Genomic DNA, 25,294 nt, shown 5'->3' with positions numbered 1-25,294 from the left:
GGGGAATAACATGAGGGGGAAAGGAGTCCAGGAGAGCTGGCTGTATTTCAAAGAATCCCTGTTGAGGTTACAGGGACAAACCATCCCGATGTGTCGAAAGAATAGTAAATATGGCAGGCGACCAGCTTGGCTTAACAGTGAAATCCTTGCGGATCTTAAACATAAAAAAGAAGCTTACAAGATGTGGAAGATTGGACAAATGACCAGGGAAGAGTATAAACATGTTGCTAGGGCATGTAGGAATGAAATCAGGAGGGCCAAATCGCACCTGGAGCTGCAGCTAGCAAGAGATGTTAAGAGTAACAAGAAGGGTTTCTTCAGGTATGTTGGCAACAAGAAGAAAGCCAAGGAAAGTGTGGGCCCCTTACTGAATGAGGGAGGCAACCTAGTGACAGAGGATGTGGAAAAAGCTAATGCACTCAATGCTTTTTTTGCCTCTGTCTTCACGAACAAGGTCAGCTCCCAGACTGCTGCGCTGGGCAACACAGCATGGGGAGTAGGTGGCCAGCCCTCTGTGGAGAAAGAAGTGGTTAGGGACTATTTAAAAAAGCTGGACATGCACAAGTCCATGGGGCGGGATGCGTTGCATCCAAGAATGCTAAAGGAGTTGGCGGATGTGATTGCAGAGCCATTGGCCATTATCTTTGAAAACTCATGGCAATTGGGGGAAGTCCTGGACAACTGGAAAAAGGCTAATGTAGTGCCCATCTTTAAAAAAGGGAAGGAGGAGGATCCTGGGAACTACAGGCCAGTCAGCCTCACCTCAGTCCCCGGAAAAATCATGGAGCAGGTCCTCAAGGAATCAATCCTGAAGCACTTACACGAGAGGAAAGTGATCAGGAACAGTCAGCATGGATTCACCAAGGGAAGGTCATGCCTGACTAATCTAATCACCTTCTATGATGAGATTACTGGTTCTGTGGATAAAGGGAAAGCAGTGGATGTATTGTTTCTTGACTTTAGCAAAGCTTTTGACACGGTCTCCCACAGTATTCTTGTCAGCAAGTTAAAGAAGTATGGGCTGGATGAATGCACTATAAGGTGGGTAGAAAGTTGACTAGATTGTCGGGCTCAACGGGTAGTGATCAATGGCTCCATGTCTGGATGGCAGCCGGTATCAAGTGGAGTGCCCCAAGGGTCGGTCCTGGGGCCGGTTTTGTTAAATATTTTCATAAATGATCTGGAGGATGGTGTGGATTGCACTCTCTGCAAATTTGCGGATGATACTAAACTAGGTGGAGTGGTAGATACGTTGGCAGGTAGGGATAGGATATAGAGGGACCTAGACAAATTGGAGGATTGGGCCAAAAGAAATCTGATGAGGTTCAACAAGGATAAGTGCAGGGTCCTGCACTTAGGACGGAAGAATCCCATGCACTGCTACAGACTAGGGACCGAATGGCTAGGCAGCAGTTCTGCGGAAAAGGACCTAGGGGTGACAGTGGACGAGAAGCTGGATATGAATCAACAGTGTGCCTTGTTGCCAAGAAGGCCAATGGCATTTTGGGATGTATAGGTAGGGGCATAGCCAGCAGATCGAGGGACGTGATCGTTCCCCTCTATTCGACATTGGTGAGGCCTCATCTGGAGTACTGTGTCCAGTTTTGGGCCCCACACTACAAGAGGGATGTGGAAAAATTGGAGAGAGTCCAGCGAAGGGCAACAAAAATGATTAGGGGTCTGGAACACATGACTTATGAGGAGAGGCTGAGGGAACTGGGATTGTTTAGTCTGCAGAAGAGAAGAATGAGGGGGGATTTGATAGCTGCTTTCAACTACCTGAGAGGTGGTTCCAAAGAGGATGGTTCTAGACTATTTTCAGTGGTAGGACAGGACAAGGAGTAATGGTCTCAAGTTGCAGTGGGGGAGGTTTAGGTTGGATATTAGGAAAAACTTTTTCACTAGGAGGGTGGTGAAACACTGGAATGTGTTACCTAGGGAGGTGGTAGAATCTCCTTCCTTAGAAGTTTTTAAGGTCAGGATTGACAAAGCCCTGGCTGGGATGATTTAATTGGGGATTGGTCCTGCTTTGAGCAGGGTGTTGGACTAGATGACCTCCTGAGGTCCCTTCCAACCCTGATATTCTATGAAAGAAGTCACCTGGGTTGGCTGTAACACTTTTTGAGTTAGGAAACTGCCATCTATAGAATTTAGAAATTACAAGGATTTTTTAGTATAGCCAGCAAGAGATCTCCAGCAAATGTCACTCAGATTGAAATCCCCCATGATTGCACAGCATTTCCCCTCTACATATTATACATAGTCTCCTTATGCCCCTCTCATACTTATGCCCCTCTCTTATGCCACAACTTGGTGGCCTGTAGCAGATACCAACTAATACTCCATGATATGCTCCCGCTAAAAGTTCTGCCAAAACCCTGCTTTGTCAAAAGATTCCCAACCAGCTCTACCGTAGCCACGTGGGAGCTGCACGTTCAAAAGCTCATTCCAAAACCTCACCTGCACCACACAATCTTGCAAGGTCAGCAGGCACTGCACTATACTGGGTAAGGTTCATATTTAAGGCATAAGCAGAATGAGAAGATAGGGTTAGTAACTGTTTCATAATCATAGGAAGTGATTTAGAGAGACATGCTGGCATCTACTCAAAGAAACTGACTTCAGCCTCTGTCTAACAGGGTTCAGCAAGCATGCCATCTAAATGAGGCACTGTATCATGTCAGTTATTTTCAAAGAAGGGGGAGATAAGAGGACAACACACAATTTCAAATTAGCTAAATAAAAATCATACCAAATAGCATTTCAGAACCTCTAAATCTCACTGGTACGATTAAGATCTGGAAGGAAGTTAATTGTTTCATTTAACTGGCTATATTTTAACATGAGCACACCATGAAATAAGTACTCTCCTCCACCATGTCACAGTTTTGTCTACCAAGCTCTACTTGGTAGAATTCTAATATTTTATAGTATGTCATCTGGCTAGATGGCACACCTAATCATCAATCACTATCATCATCCAGTTCTTTATCTTTTCAGATCATGATACATACATTAGTGCAAAGAAGTCAACATCATCCCACTTAAATGAACTGCTAAGTATCCTTTATTTTAGATATAACCTAGAGAGCTGTACTCTGAAGTGGATGGCTTTCCAGATGGCAATGTTCAGCCACTACACTTCACTCATGGGCTCAACTTATAAACAAAGAAATTACTGAAAACAAACAGCATAATGTTTAAAGAAACTGGAATTTACCTCATCCTACCTATTTCAGTCATAAAAGCTGGGTAAAGATTACGCCTTTCCCTTTCCGATTTTTATTTTTTAAATAAAGCCTGCTTTAGTTTAATCATAATTTGCAGCCACACCGGTCCTAGTTCCCACCTGCAACTTTTTTCTATCCCTCATTACACTTCTTGGATAAAGTGAAAATACTGTAGCAGTGTTACTTAGTTATCTAAAGCAAAATTGGGAAGTTTTTAAAGGGAAAACCACTATAACTGGTTTGGGAGCACAGTCTGAACAGCGTTTAGATTATCTCAACACACTTTACAAAGTTAGGTGATTTTCTGTTTTGTTTTTAAACACATCACAAAATGAGGCACAGAAGGTGATTTACCAAAAGTCATGCAATAGGCCAGATTCAAAGATGGGACTACAGTTCAGATCTGATTTTCAGCATCCTGTTCTAACTCAATAGGTCACTCTGAACTCACTACATACAAAAATATAGCAAAATATCTCATTTCCACATATGTTCTATAAACATCAATAGAGGGGAACAATGGTGGGTATAATAAACAATTAAGATTACCTCTCTAGCCTGTGGTCTGTAGTGATAGAACAGAGGTGAAAAGCCCACATCTGGCATGTTCTGGAGAGACTAACTGAACAAGACTTAAAATATTAGCAAGAAAGACCAGCAGAACATTAGCCTTATTGAGATATGAAAGAAGAAACAATATTTTTCCTTTCTACTGGCAGGCCTGACACAAAAGGTTGAATGAAGGGATAAAGTGTAAGATTCAAGTTGGGTGGCTGCCAATTTAGGTCAACCACTGAAGTTAAAAGCACCAAGAAATATTTGAGAACTAGGATGGATGATGCAAACAACAAATTTTCAAACACTGGGAGGACAAACACCACACAATAGCAACTATGCCAATCTTAAAAAGGTTAAGTGACAGTTTGTAATCTATCATCCTTGTTCCTTAACATGCATTTCATTAGAAAACCTCTTGATGTGTATTACTCCCACACACAAGTGTTACAATGGGAATGCTGTCAGTAAAAGCTTTTAGTTTCCAGCTTCACTAAAAACATCGAATTTTTTTAAATGCCAAATTTCACTCCATCTTGAATATAAACATTTTCCTGAAAAAATTAATGCTCCATGCATAAAATTTCATGCATCTTTTCTGATAACACACACAGATTCTTCTGGCTGTTTGGTATCAGTAGAGACATCTATCAGTTACTGCTCTAAGTAACAGCAATGGCCTGAGGGATGATCATTCATGTGACCGGATGCAAATGAAGACAACTGGGCACGTGTTTCTCATAGCCTACCTATAAGATAAAGCGGGGAGAAAGGACAGTTTTCAGTATTTAGGGCACTTGCCTGGAAAGGGAGAGATCCTGGTTCGATTTCAGAGCTCCAGGTGCAATGCCCAGCTCTGCCATGGACTCCTCCCTTTGCATGACCTTGAACAAATCACTTCATTTCTCTGTGCCTCAGCTTCCCAGGTATAAAATGGGGATAACAGCACTTCTCTCTTCTGAGATAAATATATTAAAGATTAGGTGGCGTTCAGGTGCTATTGGGATGGGGGCCATAGAAATACCTTAGATAGAGAATTCCTTTTGAAATTTAATGTGATTGTCAACTTGATTTTCAATGCATAACAGGTGCTTTAACAAATCAACCATAAAGCTCAGTACAGTTCTCAGGCAGAACATTTTTTGTGAAGCACTTTTTTGTTTTTCTTCACTTGCCACTGCAATGGAACACAATAAACAGCAGTCACTAACCTAGATGACCACCATTTTTTCTGCAGGCTGCTACAGAAAGCTATCAGGTCATATCTACCCTTTTGGTCTATAGAAGGACAGCATCTGTCACAGTAATTTGTCAAATGGTAAATCCACATTATACTAAGTAAATATTTACTTACAATATTCTGCTCCCATTTAGAAGCCAGTTTTATTTCATGAACTCCCCTAAGCTGTATACAAACATCAAAAGACTTCCTCAGAAAATTATTTCAAATATTGCACAATCCAAGTGGAAACAAACACCCCGAAGGATCTAAAGAACTGGGTCCAAAATACAGGCTACTAGTTTTTCACCTCATTTGTGCGCTAAAGAAGTGTGTAGAAGTTGAGGCAAATAGAAATGATTTCTGAAGTGCATGGGAGTGAGCAGATGCATATTTTCCACTCTGCTGCTTTTATGCCCTCATGTTACTAAAAGATATTTTGATCCCTGGATGGCTGCTGAAGTATTTACTGTAGGCATTTAAGTGTTTCATTTAAAGGTTAAAGCTGTCACATCAAATATGCTTCAGGAAGAGGATTCAGTTATTTAATCAGAAATGCACTGTTAACTGCTACTGAAAGACCCCCATAATGAAACCTATCAGAGATTGTATATTTCAAAATATCAGGAATTTTGTGTACAATTTTTTTTAACTCTTCCAAGTTTCATAAAACTATCTGAAATCAGATGTTAAGCTATTATTGAGATATGGCTATCAAACCAATTTCTGTCAAATGGTAAATACATGTTTACATAAATCCTCATAAAAGACTTTCAAAATACAAGCTAAATGTAAATATAGTTTTTTGATATAATAAAATAAGAGCAAAGCTACAAGACCATTAACCTTATTTGGTTTTTAGAATTTTATACAGTACTTCACATATGGTATTTACTTGAAAAAAATAATACAAGACCTTTTGGTGAAAACAGAGCCATAAATTACATTTACAAAACAACTATGTAAAAATATATTTGTTAAATATCCATTAACTATAACCTGCCTTAATAAGATTAACGCGGAGTGGCACTCTAACATGTTACAATCAATTCTATGAAAGTTATCCTTAACTTCAGTGGAAGCAGGCACTGATTTTTACTGTATCTATCCCACAGCCATCCCATTCCACTTATCTGCAAAATTTAATAGAAAATGCAGTAGTAAAGTCTTAGGTATTAAAAACAATACTAAACTGCATTTACTAGTAAATACTAAGGGTAACTAAACTACATTGGCGAAAATGAAAAGCACATTATTATTAGGCTTGGCAGAATTTGATTTGTTATAATTTTGATAGATAATTATCTGTGTTTATTTTTAAGCTTTTTTTCAGATGTTTATTTAAATTTTCATAATTGCAGGAAATTATGGGGCAAAGACCATTGTTATTTAATATGAGTAGACAGAGATTCAAAAAGTTCAAGCTTTATAGCCATTAAAACACAAATTGTCAACATCAGTTGTCCAAACGTGCAGAGTAAATAACCTTAAATCAAACTCTAATAAATTCTCAAGCAGCATTTCTCTTATTTTGCCTATCAGTCAATTTCAATTATTATCAATAGAAATATTTTGTCATGGGTTTGTGGGTGTTGGGTGAAATTGACATTTACCAACATTTACAAATAAAATTCTAATCCTTCCAAGCCTAATTATGATAAATATGATCTCTCCCCCCCATATTTGTTCATTTATTTGCTAATTTACAGAAGTCAGAAGTCTATGTGTCTCCTCGTCAGATTGAGCTTGTGATGTTTTACTGCATAACGTCCAAGTAAAAAAATATGGAGAGAAAACTTTGATTAAGCACGGTGTATGAACACCATCTTTGGGAGACAGCAAGATAATCCTCTTCGGCATTAACAACGTCAGAGTTTAAGGCCAGACAGGACAGGACCACCAGATCATCTACTGTGACTTCCTGTATAGCACAGACCACTGAACACCTTCACACGATACCCAACCACCACAATTAGACCAAAGTATTACAGCACTCGGGAGATTAAACTATACAAATGTCCCAAAAAAAAAAAAAAAAAAAAAAAGCTTATACATCTGGAAAGAGCAAGCCTTTCTGATACAAGAGTCTAAGATATAAAAGATTCCCAAGGTTCACCAAAACTAAAAAGGGCAGAAATACCTACGATTATAGGTTATACAATCTCTTGTCCAATATCACAGTGCAAGTCAATGGCAGCGGAATTCCAGATTTGCCCATCCCCACTTGTAGGGCAAGATGGAAGTGTAAGTCAGTCACAGTAACTAAACTGACTCTAGTCACATACATCAATTTAAGCAGAACAGCAGAAAGTATATTACAAAGACAGACATATTAAGATATACTTCAGAACAAACTACCGTTGTTCTTCTTGAATGCATGTTGCATTTTATATTACAGGTATTTATATGTTGCCCTCCACTGTAGCATGTGAGTCCCTTCCATTTGTGAATTTTAAAGTGCTTTACAAAAGGTTAGGTATTAATATTCCTCTTTTACAGGTAAGGAAACAGGTAGAGATTAAGTGATGTGCCTAAAGTCACAATAATAAATCCATGGCAGTCAGAAATAACTCCAACAACTGCCTCCAATCCCAGTTCTAACCACTAGACAACCCTTTCTCCCCAGGACAAGAAAAAAGCTTTCCAGGTCATTTTTAAAATTAAAGTTACTTAACATACACAGAGAGATAATGTCATACACAGAACAAAGGAAGGAGAAATAAGAATGTTTATTGGGCACCTACTTACCAACCATAGCAGCCTACACATGGGGTGGAGGGGTTTCTAGGAGTGGGAGGGGTGTAAAACCCACAACCTTCGAAATCAAAAGTCATAAGCCTTTACCATTTGAGCTAAAGAACTTTTTGTTTGGCTGTGAGAACGTGATCAGCTGTAGAGTCAGTGGGGCTAGAGGGAGTCATGCTTTCACACATACTAGGCAAGTGTATTACACAAACACAGGTCAAGGACCTCAAGTCCTTTTGGACTGGAAACTTCAATAAATAATTAGATGACATGAGCACCAACTTGTGCACTAAAGAAGCTTCTGAAACAGGAAGCAATAAGGGAGGCAAAATATTCATTTGCAGTATTTTTTATATATATAACTGAAAAGAAAGTATAGGTTTTACAAGTGAATGTTAAAACTGCATGGAAAATACTATTGAACAAAAGATCTTAATGCATTAGGTGACACCCACACTAAGTGTATGAGGGAAACCTGTTTGGCATACCCATTTTTCATGATCACGACTACAAGCATCGTATGTGGGCTCAGGGGAGAAAGTGACAAGGCTTGTAGAAGGAGGAGGAAGAAATCAGTGTTTGGAAAAATTTTAGATGGCCAATAATGAAATTTTTTGTACTAGATTCACATTTTAACATCACAGCAGATACTTCAGAAACGCTCTCTAATAGTCAGAGAGCGCCAAGAAATCAACTGCACCTGTGTATGTAACTATGCAAGTTAAGTTCACACTTGCCCAATAGTAACTAGCTTCTAGTCTATTTAATACATAGCTAGAAAAAATGTAAATATGAGTGTTTTTGCATCATGTACAAAGATGCTTGCCACAAATCTGGCACTTGCCCTGATAAAACGCGCAAGCAAGAGGGTCAAATAAGAGTTGTACAGGATGCATTAACTCTTAATGTGTAGCTGTTAACTCACAACACAAAAATCTTGGAGTCACCATGGCTAGTTCTCTGAAAACTTCAGCTCAATGTGCAGCAGCGGTCAAAAAAGGCTAACAGAATGTTAAGAGCTATTAGGAAAGGGAAAGAAAATGAGAAAAAAATAGCATCATGTCACTATATAAATCCATGGTATGCCCACACCTGGAATATTGTGTCCATTTCTGGTCAACCCTTGACAAAAAGGATATAGTGGCACTGGAAAAGGTTCAGAGAAGGGCAACCAAGGTGATCAAACGTACAGAACGGCTCCAAACAAGGAGAGACTAAAAGGATTAGAACTGGTCAGCTTAGAAAATAGACGACTAAGGTGGATATGACAGAGGTCTGTAAAGTCATGAATGGTGTGGAAAAGGTGAATAGAAAAGTGTTTTTTGCCCTTTCTGACTCAATACAAAAAACCAGGAGTCACCCGATGAAATACAAATAAGACCAAGTACTTTCTCACACAATGCATAATTAACCTGTGGAACACATTGCCTTGAGATGTTGTGATGGCCAAAAATATAACTGGAGTTCCAAAAAGATGTTCATGTAGGATAGATCCACCAATGGCTATTAGCCAAGATCATCAGGGATGCAACCCAATGCTCAGGGCAACCTAAACCGCTGCCTGCCAGAAGATAGGAGGGAAAGACGGGGTGGATCACTCGATAAATCGCCCTGTTCCGTTTGTTCCCTATGAATCTCTGGCTTTGGCCACTGCGGGAGACAGAATACAGGATGAGACAGACAACTGATCAGACCCAGTATAGCTGTTCTTATGTTCGTCCTCCTCCACCCCTACCACCTGCTGTGACAGCTTAAAAGTGTTACTAGTACAGCGTCTGCTGCTGTTGCTTTAAGGATAGCATCAGCACAGCTTAAAAGGTTTGTGTTCAGTTATTATGGCAGGCAGCCAGGAGTTTCCTGAAGACCGTAAGCAAGAGAAGGAAATGGGAATTGTTTAACACTTTCTCGGTCAGCAAAAGCTGAATGTAATTTAATGGGACAAGAAAAGGCACTTTTGTTTCCTGGGAGTTTCCTTTGCCAAACATCAAAGGCCTGCTGCAAACAATGGAGGGCTAAGAGCTTCTCAAAGAAAAGGTCACAAGAATATTTTATAATGGAAAGCGCTAGGCAGTCTAAGTATAGGTAAGGCTATGAGTCAGTCACTGATTCTGTGACTTTACAAGACCTCCATGACTTCCTGAAAATTCCAATAATTCAGCCCTGTGGCGGAAGGACTCTGGCTTCAATAAATCTGTGATTTACTGTTTATTTTGCCTGTGTCCTATCCGTGACCTTTAACAAAAATACCCACGCCAAATCGTAGCCTTAAGTATAGGGTCGCTATCAGCTACCCCTCATAATAATATTGAGCAGAGACGGCAACCTCTCTCATCCCGCATGTTGAGAATTCAAAAACAAAAATAGCGTGTGTTTGTTTGGGATGGGAAGTAGTAGTTCTCAGGAGGAGAAAGAGAGAATTACAAAGTGATGCTGCATCACACTCTATCCAGTAACAGTCTGTGGTTCTTTAATCGGGATGGCTTGAGCAATGACATAAGCTACTTTTAAACTCCCATCCAGATTCTAGATGCAGATAAAAACATATGACAAAATAAAAGATTTACTTTACAAACAGGTGCTTTGGAAAACGTAGCTACAAAATATATGTAAAAGTAAGGAGTTTGGCATATATCCCCTTAGGAGGGCAAGATTGCTAGAAGTATGATTTAAAATGGTTCTCTCTGGTGCAGATTTAGACTATTACCAATGCACTTTTTGAAGAGTAATGTGTACATTCTGTAACAAAAATTGGTGTTCTAATAGCTTTTAAGTGTCATCAGATCATACTATTAAGCATTCAGAAGAGCCAGTTTCAGCCTCCCTGGAGAAATACTCCTACTCACATTCCACAAGTTCCAAAAAGTTCTCTACTGTTCTGCATTGTGCCTATGGAGGAATAAATTATTTAAAAGCAGACCTTAAGCATTACGCTTTATAGAACAAGGAAAGCATGCACATAGACATAGGCCCTGACTGAAGATGCTCACAACCTGTTTTTGCAAAACGTTACTGCTGTTCTTCAGTTATCTCTAGCCTTGAACTCACTAGCTCAGGGGCGGGCAAACTTTTTGGCCTGAGGGCCGCATTGGGTTTCTGACATTGTATGGAGGGCCGGCTGGGGAGGCTGTGCCTCCCCAAACAGCCAGGCATAGCTCGGCCCCCGCCCCATCAGACCCCCTCACTTCTCGCCCCCCGACAGCCCCCCTGGGACCCCTGCCCATCCACCCCTGCTCTCGGCCCCCTGACTGCCCCTCCAGGACCCCTGTCCCATCCAACCCCCCCCACCTTCCTGACTGCCCCTCCAGGACCCCTGCCCCATCCAACCCCTCCCCACCTTCCTGACTGCCCCTCCAGGACCCCTGCCCCATCCAACCACCCCTTCTCCCTGACTGCCCCTGGACCCTTTGCCCCTAACTGCCCCCCACCACCCCATTGAACCCCCCTCCTTCCAACTGCCCCCCCCCGGGACCCCCCCCATCCACCCCCTCCTCTCCTTCCTGACTGCCCCCCGGGACCCCTGCCCCCATTGAACCCCCGTTCCCCGCCCTCTGACTGCCCCAAACCCTCTCCACACCCCTGCCCACACCGAACTCCCCTGACCTCTATCCAACCCGCCTCCCCGCCCCCCACCCCCTGCGCCCTTATCGTGCTGCCTGGATCACCAGTGGCTGGCGGCAGGGCTGCACCAGGACAGGCAGCAGTGCCACGCAGCACAGAGCACCGGGTCAGGCCGGGCCCTGCAGCCTCACTGCCCAGAGCATTGCGCCGCGCGAAGAGGGACAGCCTCCTAGACCAGGGGTTCAGGGGCGGGCAGGACGGTCCCGCGGGCCATAGTTTGCTCACCTCTGCACTAGCTGCTCATTCATGAGGGTAGACTCTTGAACCCACCCATGCAAAAAAAGTATTGGTTTCAATTGAGCTCTGTGCAGGCACGGGTCTGTCAGTGCAGATCTCATTGCAATATCAAGGCCATATATAAAGGTGCACTATCATATTGCAATTCCACAAATTCAGCTTCCATGTTACGTGGTCTTAGGGTACGTCTACACTGCAAACGAAGGGTAGGGTGCAGTTGGAGGGTGTAACACACTGCAGTTGGAGGGTGTAACTGCAGCACATGTAGGATACGTTTTGTAGCTTGATTCTTTAGTGGTAATAATTATTCTTGATTGCTGATTAATACTGATTTAATGAGCTTGGGGTAGTACGGTTCTAGTCCCGGAAACAGACACAACAGAATTAAAATTAACAAATTCAATATTTGGTGGGGAGCCCCATCGTGTACAGCAACAACACTCACACTGAGGGCAAAGCCAAGCCCAATCAGCACAATTAGTGAAGACAAGAAAGCTCCAAACCATATAAACAAATAGCAGTAATACAGAATTAGTGATATCTTTGATATCATTCCTGGCATATGCTCATATACCTATATACTCACATGCTTCCTTGGGGATATGGTAGTGAGAGAGAAAAGACCCGCTCTGTCCCTGGCATGCCAATCAAGTCCAGTGGTCCAGATCCAGAATGACCTACCTGATAACCGAAGATCGACTCCCTCTACATGGTGGCCTGGTCTATTGTAGAGCCTATGGATGATTGTCATGAATATTCATGCAGACGCCCAGCCTCCCATCTCCACATCCAACTTCCTCACTCTAATAATGTTGGGGTGCCTTTATCTTATAGGTTAGCATATTAATGGCTTTCCCTTATTACCACAGATGTCAATTAATCACTAAAGCAAATTTGTGGTGGGCATCTGCCAACAATTTTATCCTAAAATATCCAAGCCTGGTATCAGTTTAATGTTTCTGCTGTTGCCTGGTATCATTATGTACAAACTTCCCCCTTAAACACTCTATTCCCAGTTCCCCAAAACCTTGGGGCAACCGTTTGGCCATCTATCTATGCTGAAGCTCATAGGTCTCAAGCCTTATGCTAACTTGCTTAAGCCAATGTCTTACAGGAAATGGGCCTGTTGGTTTCTTGCATTACTGCTAAGTAAAATAAAATGCGAAAGCTAGTTCTATGGGCTACAGTTTACACTAAATCCATAGCATTGAGTCTCAGAAGCCAGGTCAAAGCACAAGGAAAGCAGCTTAACAGACAATACTAACCCTACCGGTAAATAAAATGTAATATAAAGCCTTTTAATGCCATAAAATGCATGGCTAGTGTAACCTTTCAAGCAGCATTTCAATTTGTTGGGCAAATGAAGCTTGGAATATTTTTTTAAAAATACTGTGAATAAAGTATTTTCATGATCAATGTTGTCAGATATTCCATTTTCAGTATCATGTAGGGGCACACTGACAGGGCTGTTAAAACTCTAGAAACTCAGTCCCGCTTTCTCCAGGAGCAGTAGTGTCTTTGTAGTTATGTTAAGAGTCTTAGTCACACCACAACTGCAAATCATCAGATCATATTAAGCTCCAAAGGGAGCAACTTCTTCATCCCCACAAAGTGAGGATAAATTATGGAGAGCAGTACAAAAGTGTGTAGGTGGAAAAATGAAAGCGGTGATATCATATAGTCTACGTATTTTAAAAGTTATCAAAAAAAGCAAGATTCTAAAGGCATTACAAGAAAAATTTGCATTTCTTTCCAGTGGAGCTATTATTGTACAATGAACATTTAAGTCATTTAAAATAATTCACACACACAACTATAATTATAAAAAACAGCTATGCCTTCTTTTTCTGCACAAGATTCTTTGTGCAGAAATATCCCTCACCAAACTCTTGATCTCTATATTCTAGGGTTGGGATAAGTCATTAATATAGCCCATAAAACAAAATATTTAAAACAAGGGATAATTTTTACTTAGCAATTTATTACAGAATTTAAGAAATCCAAACACTTGAATAGTTAAGATCATAAATCTGACATCCCTCTCATACATTCATAGATTTTAACACCAGAAGAGACAACTATGATCCAGTTTGACCTCCTGCACAACACACAATTTCAGTAATTCCTGAATTGGAGGGAATTATTCTCTCTTATTACATAAGTGAATAGTACTGAATTACAGTTGAAATAGAGCATCTTTCTAAGAAAGGCATACAAACTCATTTTAAAGATTCCACATGATGATCAATGTGGTAAGTTCCACCACTTAATTACCCTCATGGATAAAAACTGCGTCACATCCAATTTGATTTTTCCAACTTCAAATCACTGGAACTTATTACACCCTAATGATTAATAGTTAGATTACAACCTTAAAAGAATAGTACTGATTTGGGTCAGTTACCAGAAATCTCAGAATACACACACCACAAAAAACAAGACCTTGGAATTTCATTTCACTTTTGAGGAGTAGCCGATGCTGTTTTGGCAGCAGTGAAAGAAAGTATTCTCAGTCAGCTTCACTGGCAAATATTTGGAGCCAGTTTTCAAATAGACAGTTCTTAAAACATTTGTACTATCCCTGTCTTGAAGATGCTCCTTGCATCAGCCAGTCTCAAAACCTCCCCATGTTTTAATTTTTGTGGTGTAATGAGAAGATTTTGTAGGGCAGATAGAGGAACACAAAGAAACACTAGAAACTTATTTCCCCCCGCACCCTTTGCAAAAAACCCCAACATTTTAAAGTTTTACTCTATAAAATTACCTCCAGATGCTATAGTTGTCAAAGATACTTAACTCCACAAATGAAAAGCATAAGTATCTTTTGGGACGGGAATTACCAGAGGAATTAATATAAATTTTATAATTGAAAAATGGCTGCAACTAAATTTGGAGATGCTATCCTCCAAATATATATTAAGCCACTGACATTTACGCTACCAGGTCTAAAATCCTGGTCCCAGAGGTGAAAGTAAGTTGGTACTATCCAGTATGGCATACCCATAAGAGCTGGTACACAGCCGACCATACCGGTCGGGCCACTGATGAGGGGGGCCAAAAGGGGCAGCTTGCCCAGGGCCCGGCAATTTAAAAGGGCCCAGGGCTCCTGGCAGTGGCCGGAGCCCCGGCCCTTTAAATCACCACCAGAGCCCCCGGCCGCCGCCGTGCTACTGCTACCACTGGGGTCCAGCAGTGATTTAAAGGGCCCAGGGCTCCCAGCCACTGCTATCGCAGCCGTAGCCTCTGGCCCTTTAAATTGCTGTCGGAGTTCTGGTGTAGTGGTAGCAGCAGCCAGGAGCCCCGGGGCTCCAGTAGTGATTTAAAGGGCCTGGGGCTCCAGCTTCCCAAGTGACCATAGCTAGATTGACATAGCTGCATCTGCACCAGGGGTTATATCGGCCATAGCTACAGCTTTCAGGGGTGTGGATTTTTCACTCTGCCAAGTACTGTAGTTATGTTGTCCTAAGTTTTAAGTGTAGCCCAGGCCTCTGTCACAACAATTTATAAAGTTAACTCTTCTGTAAAATATACACAATAACTGGACTCCTCCAAGGATGTGTAGAACCCCAAATATATGTACAAGCATTGTGTAAGAGATAACTCCCATTCACAGGGTTCTCAATTTGTACAAACACTACCTAAGAACGTCATACTGGGTGAGACCAAAGGTTCATCTAGCCCAATATCTTGTCTTCCAACAGTGGCCAATGCCAGGTGCCCCAGAGGGAAGGAACAGAACAGGTAATCATCAAGTGATCCATCCCCTGTTGCCTATTCCCAGCTTCTGGCAAACAGAGGCTTAGGGACACCATCCCTGCCCATCCTGGTTAATAACCATTGATGTATCTATGCTCTGTGAACTTATCTAGTTCTTTTTTGAAGCCTGTTATAGTCTTGACTTCATCTGACTGCTCAGGATTCCAGAACCCTATTTCTCTTCTCTAATAGACTTGTAATAAACAAAATGCCTGTAAGACCAAATACACAAATGAAGCATCACCTAATTCTTAAACCCTAAAGCCATAACGTCTTCAAAATCCTTTCAAACTCCCCAGACAAACTGCTTTCAGATCCCCACCCCTTTGCCCACTAGACCCCTCAAACCCTGCTGAGCGGTGGAACACAATGGGCATGGCAGGTAAGTATTTCTGCTGTGTGCAAGGGAATATGCACAAAGACAGTCTGCTTCACTCCATTCTCTGGCTTTCTTCAAGCCCTATCATTAATGTCCTATCCCTATCATTAATGGGGAGGGAGGTTATCAGTCAACATCCTTTCAGAGAGACAGCTGTACTAACTGGTCAAAAGCGATTTACAAGCTACCACATAAAAGTTATCGTAAGTGGGATGGAGGGTCCAGACTGGTCTTTGTAGCCAATTCCCATGTTCTCCAAGGTATTGTGTACTTTTACCGCCTCTTGCAATTCTGAGGAATGCCAGGACTGTTTTTGCTTTAAGCAGTTACTAGCTTTCCTGTATACTGCAGACATGTATACAGATGACTCATTGATTCCAAGCTCCAGAAGCCTTAATCAATCACATACGCACATCATTCACTGACAAATTTCCTGTCAAGGCACATTTTTTGCTAAATCGATAGAAAGTTAACTACTCTGATTTTTATTTAGTATTCAGGCAGTACCATTTCTCCCACTCCTAATTTATACACAAACCTATTTCTGCAGGTGCTCTCCAGAAAGACTTTAACCATTCCTGACAGGGGGAGGTGGGACGAGAAAGTTTACTCTATTGAAAACAGACTCTATGCTTTAGGTTTGCTGAGTCTCTGCCAGTTGCATGTTGAGGTTTACATTCAAATCAGTACTGATTTATATAAAGAAACCTCATGTTATCATTACCACCTACTGTGAAATCAACTATTTCAAAACCCTTCAAAAAGCAAACAGATTCCGTAACAGCAGGTTAATAGAAGAACTGAGAAATTGCATGACTTGTTGATGCAAAATCCCTCAACACAGGAGCTTGATCCAATGGGACTATTTGTATTCTCAAAGTTAAGTACGTGTTAAGTATTTGTTGGATTGGGGCAGAGTGCTCAGCACCTTGCAGGAGTGTCCCCTAGATCAAGAGAAAGAGGTTATCCAGAACACACAAGTTCTCTTGACATCTCCATAAGGTTATGATACCTTTAAACATAGCATATACACATGAAGTTAGGGAAAATATATTACACAGATACATAGATTCCAAGGCCACTGTGATCATCTAATCCGACCACCTATATAATATGGGCTGCAGAATCTCTCCAAAATAATTCCAAGAGTTTCTCTCTTAGGAAAAACATCCAATCCTGTTTTCATAATTGTCAGTGATGGAGAATCCATCATGACCTCGGTAAATTGTTCCACGGTTACTCACTCTCACTGTTAAAAATGTATGACTTATTTCCAGTCTCAAATTGTCTAGCTTCAACTTCCAGCCACCGGATAACGTTCTACCTTTCTCTGCTAGACTGAAGAGTCTATTATCAAATACTTGTTTCCCATGCAGACACTTATAGACTAATCAAGTCATCTCATAATCTTCTCTTTTTAAGCTAAATAGATGTGCTCTAAAATTTTACTGGCAAGCATATGGAAGTGCTAGAGTCACAAGGGAGTTATGTAGGCCATCCCAGACAAGTGCAAATATGTTTATACCAAACTACCAAGGTATACAGAGCTTGAGATACTGTAACCATGTTTTAAGATAGCATTCTTAAAAGAACCAGAGTATATAAATTCTCCCTCCTCAAAATAAGTCTTTAGGTAACTACCACTCATAGAAATTACTGCTTCTAAATCACTCCAACTACAAATTTAAGTCTGTAGAGTTGACAGAAATATGTAAAATATATGTAATGAATCAGCTGAAAGTGGCCAATACCTTTAATATTTTGCAAATTCTAACTATTTCATTTGGAATTACAGTGACAATTCACTGAAATTATTAAAAGTTATCTACAATAAACAGCTCCACATATATTTCTGAATGACACTTTGGTGGACTTTTCCATTCTCCTCTACCTGTTCACAGTTTCAGTCACCACCAAAAAAGGTATTAATGACACACAGCAGCTGCTCCAAGTTATCGACTCCTTAATCCACTCAAGTAAAAAGTCAACTTTTGCCCCCTCATGAGGAGCCTGCTATCCTGGGTTTTTCCCTTCAAAAACAGAAAGAATATGTAATTCAACATTGCTACTTACAGCCTGGATTCCTCATTCTTCCTTGGCCCATCAGCAACATAGCAACTCTCCACTTAAAAACAACTTTAAGATATTCTGATTTCCATCATTCTCTACTGGGAATACCTTCTCTTTCAGTGCTACTACTTTGCAAAAAACATTAATGCATCTTGAGTAACCTATTCTTCTTTGTAACCAGAATCTCTTTAAAACTCTATCCATATCCCTATTTTATGTTTCAACTTGAATGCGTCAAGGTTGGGGCAGAAGAGGAACTTTATTGCACTGTTTCAAATAAGGCTCTAGGTTGGGTTTTGTTGTATGTTTGGTGGTACTTTTGGAGGAGGCGGGGGATTTTCCTTCCCCAAAATCCAAGGAATCAGTATTATGGTAGGTAGTATTCGTTGTAGAAAAATGCAGAGTCATGCATAGTGCATGAAATAATTTGACATACACAGCCACATTGCCTAAATTAAACGTAATCAATCATGCAGGAAAAAGACCCAGCCATCATGGCAGACAATTCAATGGAAACAGATGCTTAATCTTCAGCAATGTTTAAAATATTGGGGTAAGTTATGAAAGGGATAAAGAAACATACCGAAACATACTACTACTGTATAAATTGATGGTATGCCCGTACCCTCAATACTGTATTCAGTTTTACTCATATCTCAAGAATCGTAAAAGAAAGAGAAAAAAAGGTGACTAAAGTGATTAGAAGCATTGAAAAAGGACTTCAAAAAATGAGGAGAGTTAAAAGGATTAACATACATAATTTAGAGAAGAAACATGATAGAAGTATACAAAATAATGATTATTATACAGGTTATTCAGATGCTTTTGTTTATCCTCATAATACAAGAACAAGGGCACATTCAATAAAATGGAGAAGCAACATATTTAAAATAAAAGTAAATGCTTTTTTTAAATTAACAGAATGCACTGTCAACATACTGAGCGGCCTGCAAAGAGATGTAATTGAGACAAAGGGTTTAGTAGAATTTTAAAAAAGTAGACATTTATACAGAATCAGAAACTACCCAGATTGACTGGAAAGGAAGAATATCATACCTGCCAGCATCCTTTATACAGAGTACCAGTAGATTGATAGCAGGTATATATTTTCATAATTTTGCATAATTCATGAGTAGAAGCCATGCGTTTCTGTTTTAAAATGATACTATAACAAAGCATGATACATTTCAATGCCACATTTCTCACATTGTTGCTATTCTCTTCTTCGTGTTGAAAAGTACTAGGAAACTGGGGGATGAGAGAGAGGGGAAACAAGTATCTGCTAGCTCTAATCCTAACTTAATAATCATGTAATTAACGTCAAAAGTGTCAATTCTTCAACAGCTCTGTACTACTTTATTAGTGGGCGAGATTAGAAAGCTGATAATGATATATTAAGGATGCAATTAGAAAGTCAGGAATTCAACAAATCATTTTTTCCCCCAAAATTTGCTCATTGGCTCAAGGGAACTGCCTTAATTCCAGAGTTGCCCCTCCCTAATTAGGTGAAAATTGTAAATCTGAAAACTATTGACATAAAACCAAAGATATATTTGTTTAAAATTATGTTTTGTGGCACTCTGGGGAACCAATAATTTAAATTATTAGAAGTTAGAGAAGCAAAAGGTTAGTTACTTAGATTGTAAACTCTTACATGGATCACAGATTCTTTGGTCTTTTTTGTTATTGTGTGTACAGTACCTAGCACGATGGGTCCCTGTTTTCTGATTAAGGCCTCTAGGAACTTCTATATGATAAATTCAAGACTATTTTAGAGCTGGGATTATTAATACACTTAAATCACTCCAATTTCATATGGAATTCTATCTTAAACCCAGAACAAGAAAGAGCAGCAGTTTGTAGGACTGAGGCCCTACCGGGAAACCCAATCATACACACATATAGGTGCTTAGATTTATGCTTATGAATAATCTCAGAGACTTCAATAGGGCTACTCACTTCGTAAAGGTAAGCAAGCATGTAAGTATTTGTAGGACTGGGGCCCAGATTTAAAATTTTTATTAAAGCTAATGTTAAAAAAAAAAAATTATGTAATACATAGGTGAGAAAGGAGTGTCTGTACATCTGGGTATCATCACTCTTTTCTCAATCTATGTATTAGGAGTGACTATACCCAGATGTACAGACACTCCTTTCTCAACCTATGTATTACTTTTTTTTTTTTAACGTTAGCTTTAATAAAAATTTTAAATCTGGGCCCAAGTCCTACAAATACTTAAAAGAGCTTAAAAAAACCACAGTGGACTGGTTAAGTCTGGAACACAGAGGTGTGGTATGCAGGTGTGAGATCCCAGACTAAGTTTAAAATCTGACTTCAGGGGCACAGAATATTGCAAATGGACACATGTCTCATTCCAGGAACTATGGGGAGAGCACCTTCACTTTCCATTACTTTTAATAAATTAAGACTCTCTCCATGCAACTTGAAAGCACCATCTTGATTTTAAAAATTTATCAATGAATTCTGATCAGAACTCCTACATACCTACTGACCCATCCACATTTTCCCATGTGAATTCATTCAAGAGCATAGGGGCACCCACACATGCCTATCACAACATGTGATGTACCTCCTTGTAGTGCACTTAATGCCCCAACAACAACTAAGTGGGTGAAGCGAGGCAATCACTATACTCTCAGATGAACCCATACAGAAAAATAAGAGACAAAACCACCATATTGCCCATGGGTGAACACTTTTCACAGAGCAATCACTGCACATCGGACCTCTCAAAACTCATCCTCAACCGAAACCTGCACAACACCTTAAGAAGATGAGCCTGAGAGCCTAAGTTCATAACTTTGCTAGACACTAAAAATCGTGGACTCAAAGACATTGCATTTGTGGCTTATTACAACAATCTGTAACCCACTAACCCTCCTTTGTCCTACAAAGGCACAGTTGTTAACTGCCCACCTCACCTTGAATGGTTTCTTGCAACATGTGTTAACCCCTTACACTTAATCTTGTATATAGCTGTGACATCGGAGTACCCTTCCCAGACCTGAAAAAGAGCTCTGTGTAAGCGCGAAATCTTGTCTCTTTCACTTGGCTCCTCGGAGCTAAGATAAAGCGTAAGTAGCCTCTCAGCCTATTAAAGGCTATGATCAAGTGTCTTGATGTGTTTGGTCTTTTGGCCCCGAGAGGAAAACCAACAGAAACTGATCCAATACAAGATATTGTCTCACCCTCATTGTCGCTCTAATGTGTAATCTAGTTAATTTTAAGAAGTCAGTTAAAAGCAGTTTCTGGTATTGTATTGCCTTTGTGCTTGAATCCCCTTATTAGTTTTTGTGGTTAAAAACCTCCCTCTCTTTCTTGTTGCTGTGTGAACACAAAGAGAAATACACAGGGAAAACAGACAATTATACACAAAACAAAAGAAAAAATGTCTCTCTCATCTTCCATCTTATAACACATAAAAAAATTCACACAGGAACGTATTTTTCAAATTGAAGATGTCCCTTCAAGTATAGGAGTTTATTGCAACAATACCTCTAATGTCTTGATTTTAGAATATGCCAATCTTGCATAATTAGTATTTCAGACTCACCGCTTCTTTCAGCTCTCTCCCTGCTGTTAGAATGGCTGGTAGCTAATGGGGAAAAAGTTGCAGAGGACAATGAATCTCCTGAAGGTGAACCAGGTTTCTGATTACTCTCACTATGGCTCACAGTAGCAGCTGCATTTAGCTGAGACCTTACTTGCTGTGGCTGAGGGTGAGAAGGACTTGAAGAAGGATCAGGATCTGAATCCATTTCAGCTGCAGGCAAAAAAGTTAAATTTATAATTAAGAAAAAAAGCACACACTAATAATTACGTGGCATGCATCTTATGTAAAACCAGAGTACAAACCTCTTTAAGTCCAAATACATGTTATGTTTCTTGTTCTGATAATATGTACAAAAAGTCAGAATGAACATAAAAGTGTTGGCAAGCTTGCTAAGGCATCTTTTACGCATGGAATTATTCAGGAATAGCTAGTGCTTCTCTGCTGCCTCTAAATAGTTTAATGCAGATGGGACAGTTGATTGAAATGCAGATCAGACGATGGGACTAACAAATCCACTCTCTGACCTGTGTCAGTGTACAAAATATCTATACAAAAAACAAAAAGTGCCCATCTGCACTTCGTATTCAAATCATGAAAGGGATGTGCTGCAGACCCTGAGGCATACCCATGAGATGGTCGTGAAGAAAAATTCCAACTCCCCCACTCCAGTCCTTTAACGAAAGAACTCGGATTTACATATATAGGGGTGACTTTCATCCAAAATGAGCAAACTCCTTTTGCCTCCCTGCCCATCCCCAAAGTAAACACTGTTTTACAGAAAAACATTTGCCAAAATCTTTAAGGGGTGCATTTTGAAAGGCATAAAGGGCAGTTAGGAACAAAATTCCCATTGACAATCTCCCCCCATGAAGATCAAAAGGTCACTGCTATTTTGTAAAAGGTTCCTTAAATATGTAACCTTTACAAAAAAAAGTTACCTGAACTTTTTCTTTTACAGGACTGGAAGCAGAAGGATGTGTGTCTTCATAGCAGGAAGTGTGATAAGTCATATCATGTCTGAAACTGACTTAGCTGAATTTGAAGCCTGAGCACAACAAACTTTGAAGAAGCTACTTTAACACAGTCAGCCTATTAAATGCCCTCTTCTAATCCTTGATTTTCCAAAAACATGCATACCCATGTGTAATAAAAATAAGCTATGAACGCATAGCCCAAAAGTATTATAGTCTCAAAGATCAATACTGACTTCAATGATTTGGGCTGACAACTTAAATTCTGTTTATAGAGTGATAACTAAAAATCCTAACTCATAAAGCAACAAACATATGATTAATATTTACTTTGTAAGGTACTAAGTAATTTAAACAACTCACTTGCTGTGTTTTTTTTAAATCAAGAAAAAGATTACAGTAAGGGTGACTACTTGCTTTCTGTATTATAACTTCTATTTCATATCACAAATAACTAAAACAGTTCTGCCTTAACAGTTGCACAAAAATGCAGAGATTAAAATGACCTTTCCCAATAAAGCAGCAGAATTACTTTTAATCATTATGATACGAAAGTTCTCTCTTAGTTGGATTCATACTTAACCCTGGTACTTTAAAAGGGAACATGGGTGGGGAAAATAAGGCAGAAGGTAAGATCCCTGACAGTAAGGAGTAAGAAAGAATCCTCTTCCCTGGCCCCAGTTAACTAAATTCTCCATAACTGATTCAGGGGCTTCCTCTTAGTTCTTTACTTCAACAGGTGAAAAAAGCATCTCCCCAGCATTTCCAAGAGAGGATGAAAACGTAACTTACTATAAAAAAAATAAAGAGACATTGCCATCTTCAATAAGGCCAAATATTAAAACTTTTTTTTACGAAGTTTTTATAAAATGCAAGTGTTTTTAAATTAAAAGTATTAATGAAGACTTGTTTAAACAAGTAAACATTCATCTGAAGTGATTAAAACCCAGCCATTGTAGCACCAAGAATCTGAATGTGAAACTGGGTATAAACAAAAGTTTAACTGACTTCATTGTCCAAGCTGAAAGAAATACAGAAAGTAAACAGAGCATAGACACAAGTGAACTGGATTTTTAAAACAAATCTTACTTTTATGACCTAAAGGGTTACGAGTAGCATAGGCAAATTTGTTTACATGTGATTTATAACATGAGCAGCCTTTTAAAAATGCAAAACATAACAAGTATTTATTCAGTGACCCAGTCTCTCATGTGCTCTCACTGTCTTTTCATGTTAAAAGTCCTCGGCAACAGACAAACCCAGTGACAATACCCATCCTGTGATTTGCCTGTGAAATCCTGAAAAGGGGATGGGTGGTTAGGGTCAAGTTTTAAAAAAGGTCCTAAGACAAGTAAAAAACCAGCATGTATAAAGCCTTGTATATGTTCAGAATACTTTCTGAATAAGCATTAATAAGTGATCCTGCAAAGGACAGGAAGGAGTGTAAAATACTGAACACAAATGCAAGGAACAGAATTTTGGGCTGGATTGTTTGGGACTCCCTACCAAAAAAGGGTGTTTGGCACACTCTCTGATGAGCCAGCTCTGATGAGCCAGCGCAACTATCTCAAAAGGGGCGAGGAAGAGCAGATGCTGTGCTTGCCCCAGTCAGAACAGTTTCTTGGGTGCACCCCCTGAAACAAAACTGAGAGCCTCTTAGGGGCTGCCACCGTCTGGCTCCCACAGCCTCCTCCTGGTGGGGGAGGCTAGAGAGTTAGGAGGCAGGTTTCCGCAGTGAGCAGCAGCCCCGGGAATGGATGAAGCTGGGAGGATCATGGATCTCTACTCATAGAGAAGAAGCTGGACATGACAATGCAACTTACAGCACTGCCCGAGGCTGGGTCCAAGGTCCCAGCGGGCACTGCTCAGGAGGGGGGAAAGGGGGTGGCAGGCGGTGAATCCCGCTCCCGAGGGGGATGCGCACAGCTGGAGAGGGGTCCCTGCTCCCGAGGGGGGTTCACAGCTAGGGGGACGCAGGCAGTGAGTCCTGCTCTCGAGAGGGGTGCACTGCTCGGGAAGGGGGGTGGGCAGGGCGGTGCGCACAGCTAAGGAAGCTACTGGGGGCCAGGCAGTAGGATCCCCTCCCCCCGAGCTGCAGGGACGGAGAGACCCAACACCCGGAGTCGTGCGGGCAGAGGGCTGTACCCCGCCCGCAGGGGGGGTTCGTGCCCAGCGGAACGAGGGGTGGGGGGGTCCCCTGTTTGCCGGAGGCTCCGGCTGCTGCTCCAAACACTCACCAGAGCCCGGCAGGGCAGAGTCCCCGGCAAAGTTGGGCTCCGACTCTTCCCGCGGCTGCGCGCAGACTCAGCGCGCGGCGCCCGCGGCCCCGCAGCCCTAGCCGGGGAAGCTGCCGGCCCCGCCCACCGCTCCCGGCCGCAGCCGCAGCCGCAGCCAGCCGGCGCCTCGCGCAGCGGCCGCCCGCCTGCCACTCACCGCGCTCCCGCCCCCGCTCCCCGGGGAGCTGCTTTGCCCCGGCGCAGGCTGGGGAGCGGCGGGGTGCGTGGGACGTTGCAGAGCCCGTGCGGCGGGGCCCGGGCGTCGGGGGGGCGGGGCAGAGTCGCGCTGCGTGTTTTCCTGCAGCGAGAGAGGGAGGCGGCCGCAGGTTACTGCACTTGCTGGGCCTTGAGAGCGGGCCTGGGAACCGCTGGGGGCAGGACAGATGGGACGGTGCAACGTGACCTGCCACGGGCAGCCCGAGGCACAACACGTCCTCACCCAGCCCTGGCCAAGTTTGGACCCTCCCACCTCCGCGCCCACACGCTGGAATCAGAGGCGTTAGCCGCCTTACCGCGCTGCAAGACTGTGGGAGCGAACTCCGGCCCCTTGCCTCCAAAGGGAGACGGTGCAGTTTGCATCCGCCCGAAGTTGAGGCTCCAGAAATGCCTCCCTGAGAGAGGGCTGAAGAGAGAGAGTCTGAGAGAGCCCGGTTTTCCACAGAT

At 41.4% G+C, this 25,294-nt stretch overlaps 1 protein-coding gene across 5 annotated transcripts in view; it reads right to left on the bottom strand.

Annotated features, from left to right (window-relative positions):
* The window catches only part of WFS1 (wolframin ER transmembrane glycoprotein), a 52,080-nt gene extending 27,351 nt beyond the window's left edge, over positions 1-24,729 (bottom strand). The window contains exons 1-3 of one of the 5 annotated variants that reach the window (XM_073342559.2): positions 24,593-24,728; positions 21,536-21,594; positions 21,385-21,426 (exon numbers count right to left, since the gene is read on the bottom strand). Coding sequence is in view for 3 of the 5 variants with exons in the window: in XM_073342557.2 (XP_073198658.2) it covers positions 21,385-21,589 (205 nt within the window). In the remaining 2 variants the exon portion in view is untranslated. Of the gene's footprint in view, positions 1-21,384; positions 21,595-21,686; positions 21,722-22,322; positions 22,625-24,592 lie in introns of those variants that run through there. The other 4 variants (XM_073342557.2, XM_073342558.2, XM_073342555.2 and 1 more) reach the window with 4 other exon arrangements.
* Positions 24,730-25,294: the final 565 nt, after the last annotated feature.

The sequence above is a fragment of the Lepidochelys kempii genome, chromosome 4 (genome assembly GCF_965140285.1).
Source record: "Lepidochelys kempii isolate rLepKem1 chromosome 4, rLepKem1.hap1, whole genome shotgun sequence".
NCBI lineage: Eukaryota > Metazoa > Chordata > Testudines > Cheloniidae > Lepidochelys > Lepidochelys kempii.
The sequence above is the reverse complement of the archived record's forward strand: the minus strand, read 5'-3'. Positions and strand labels throughout refer to the sequence as shown.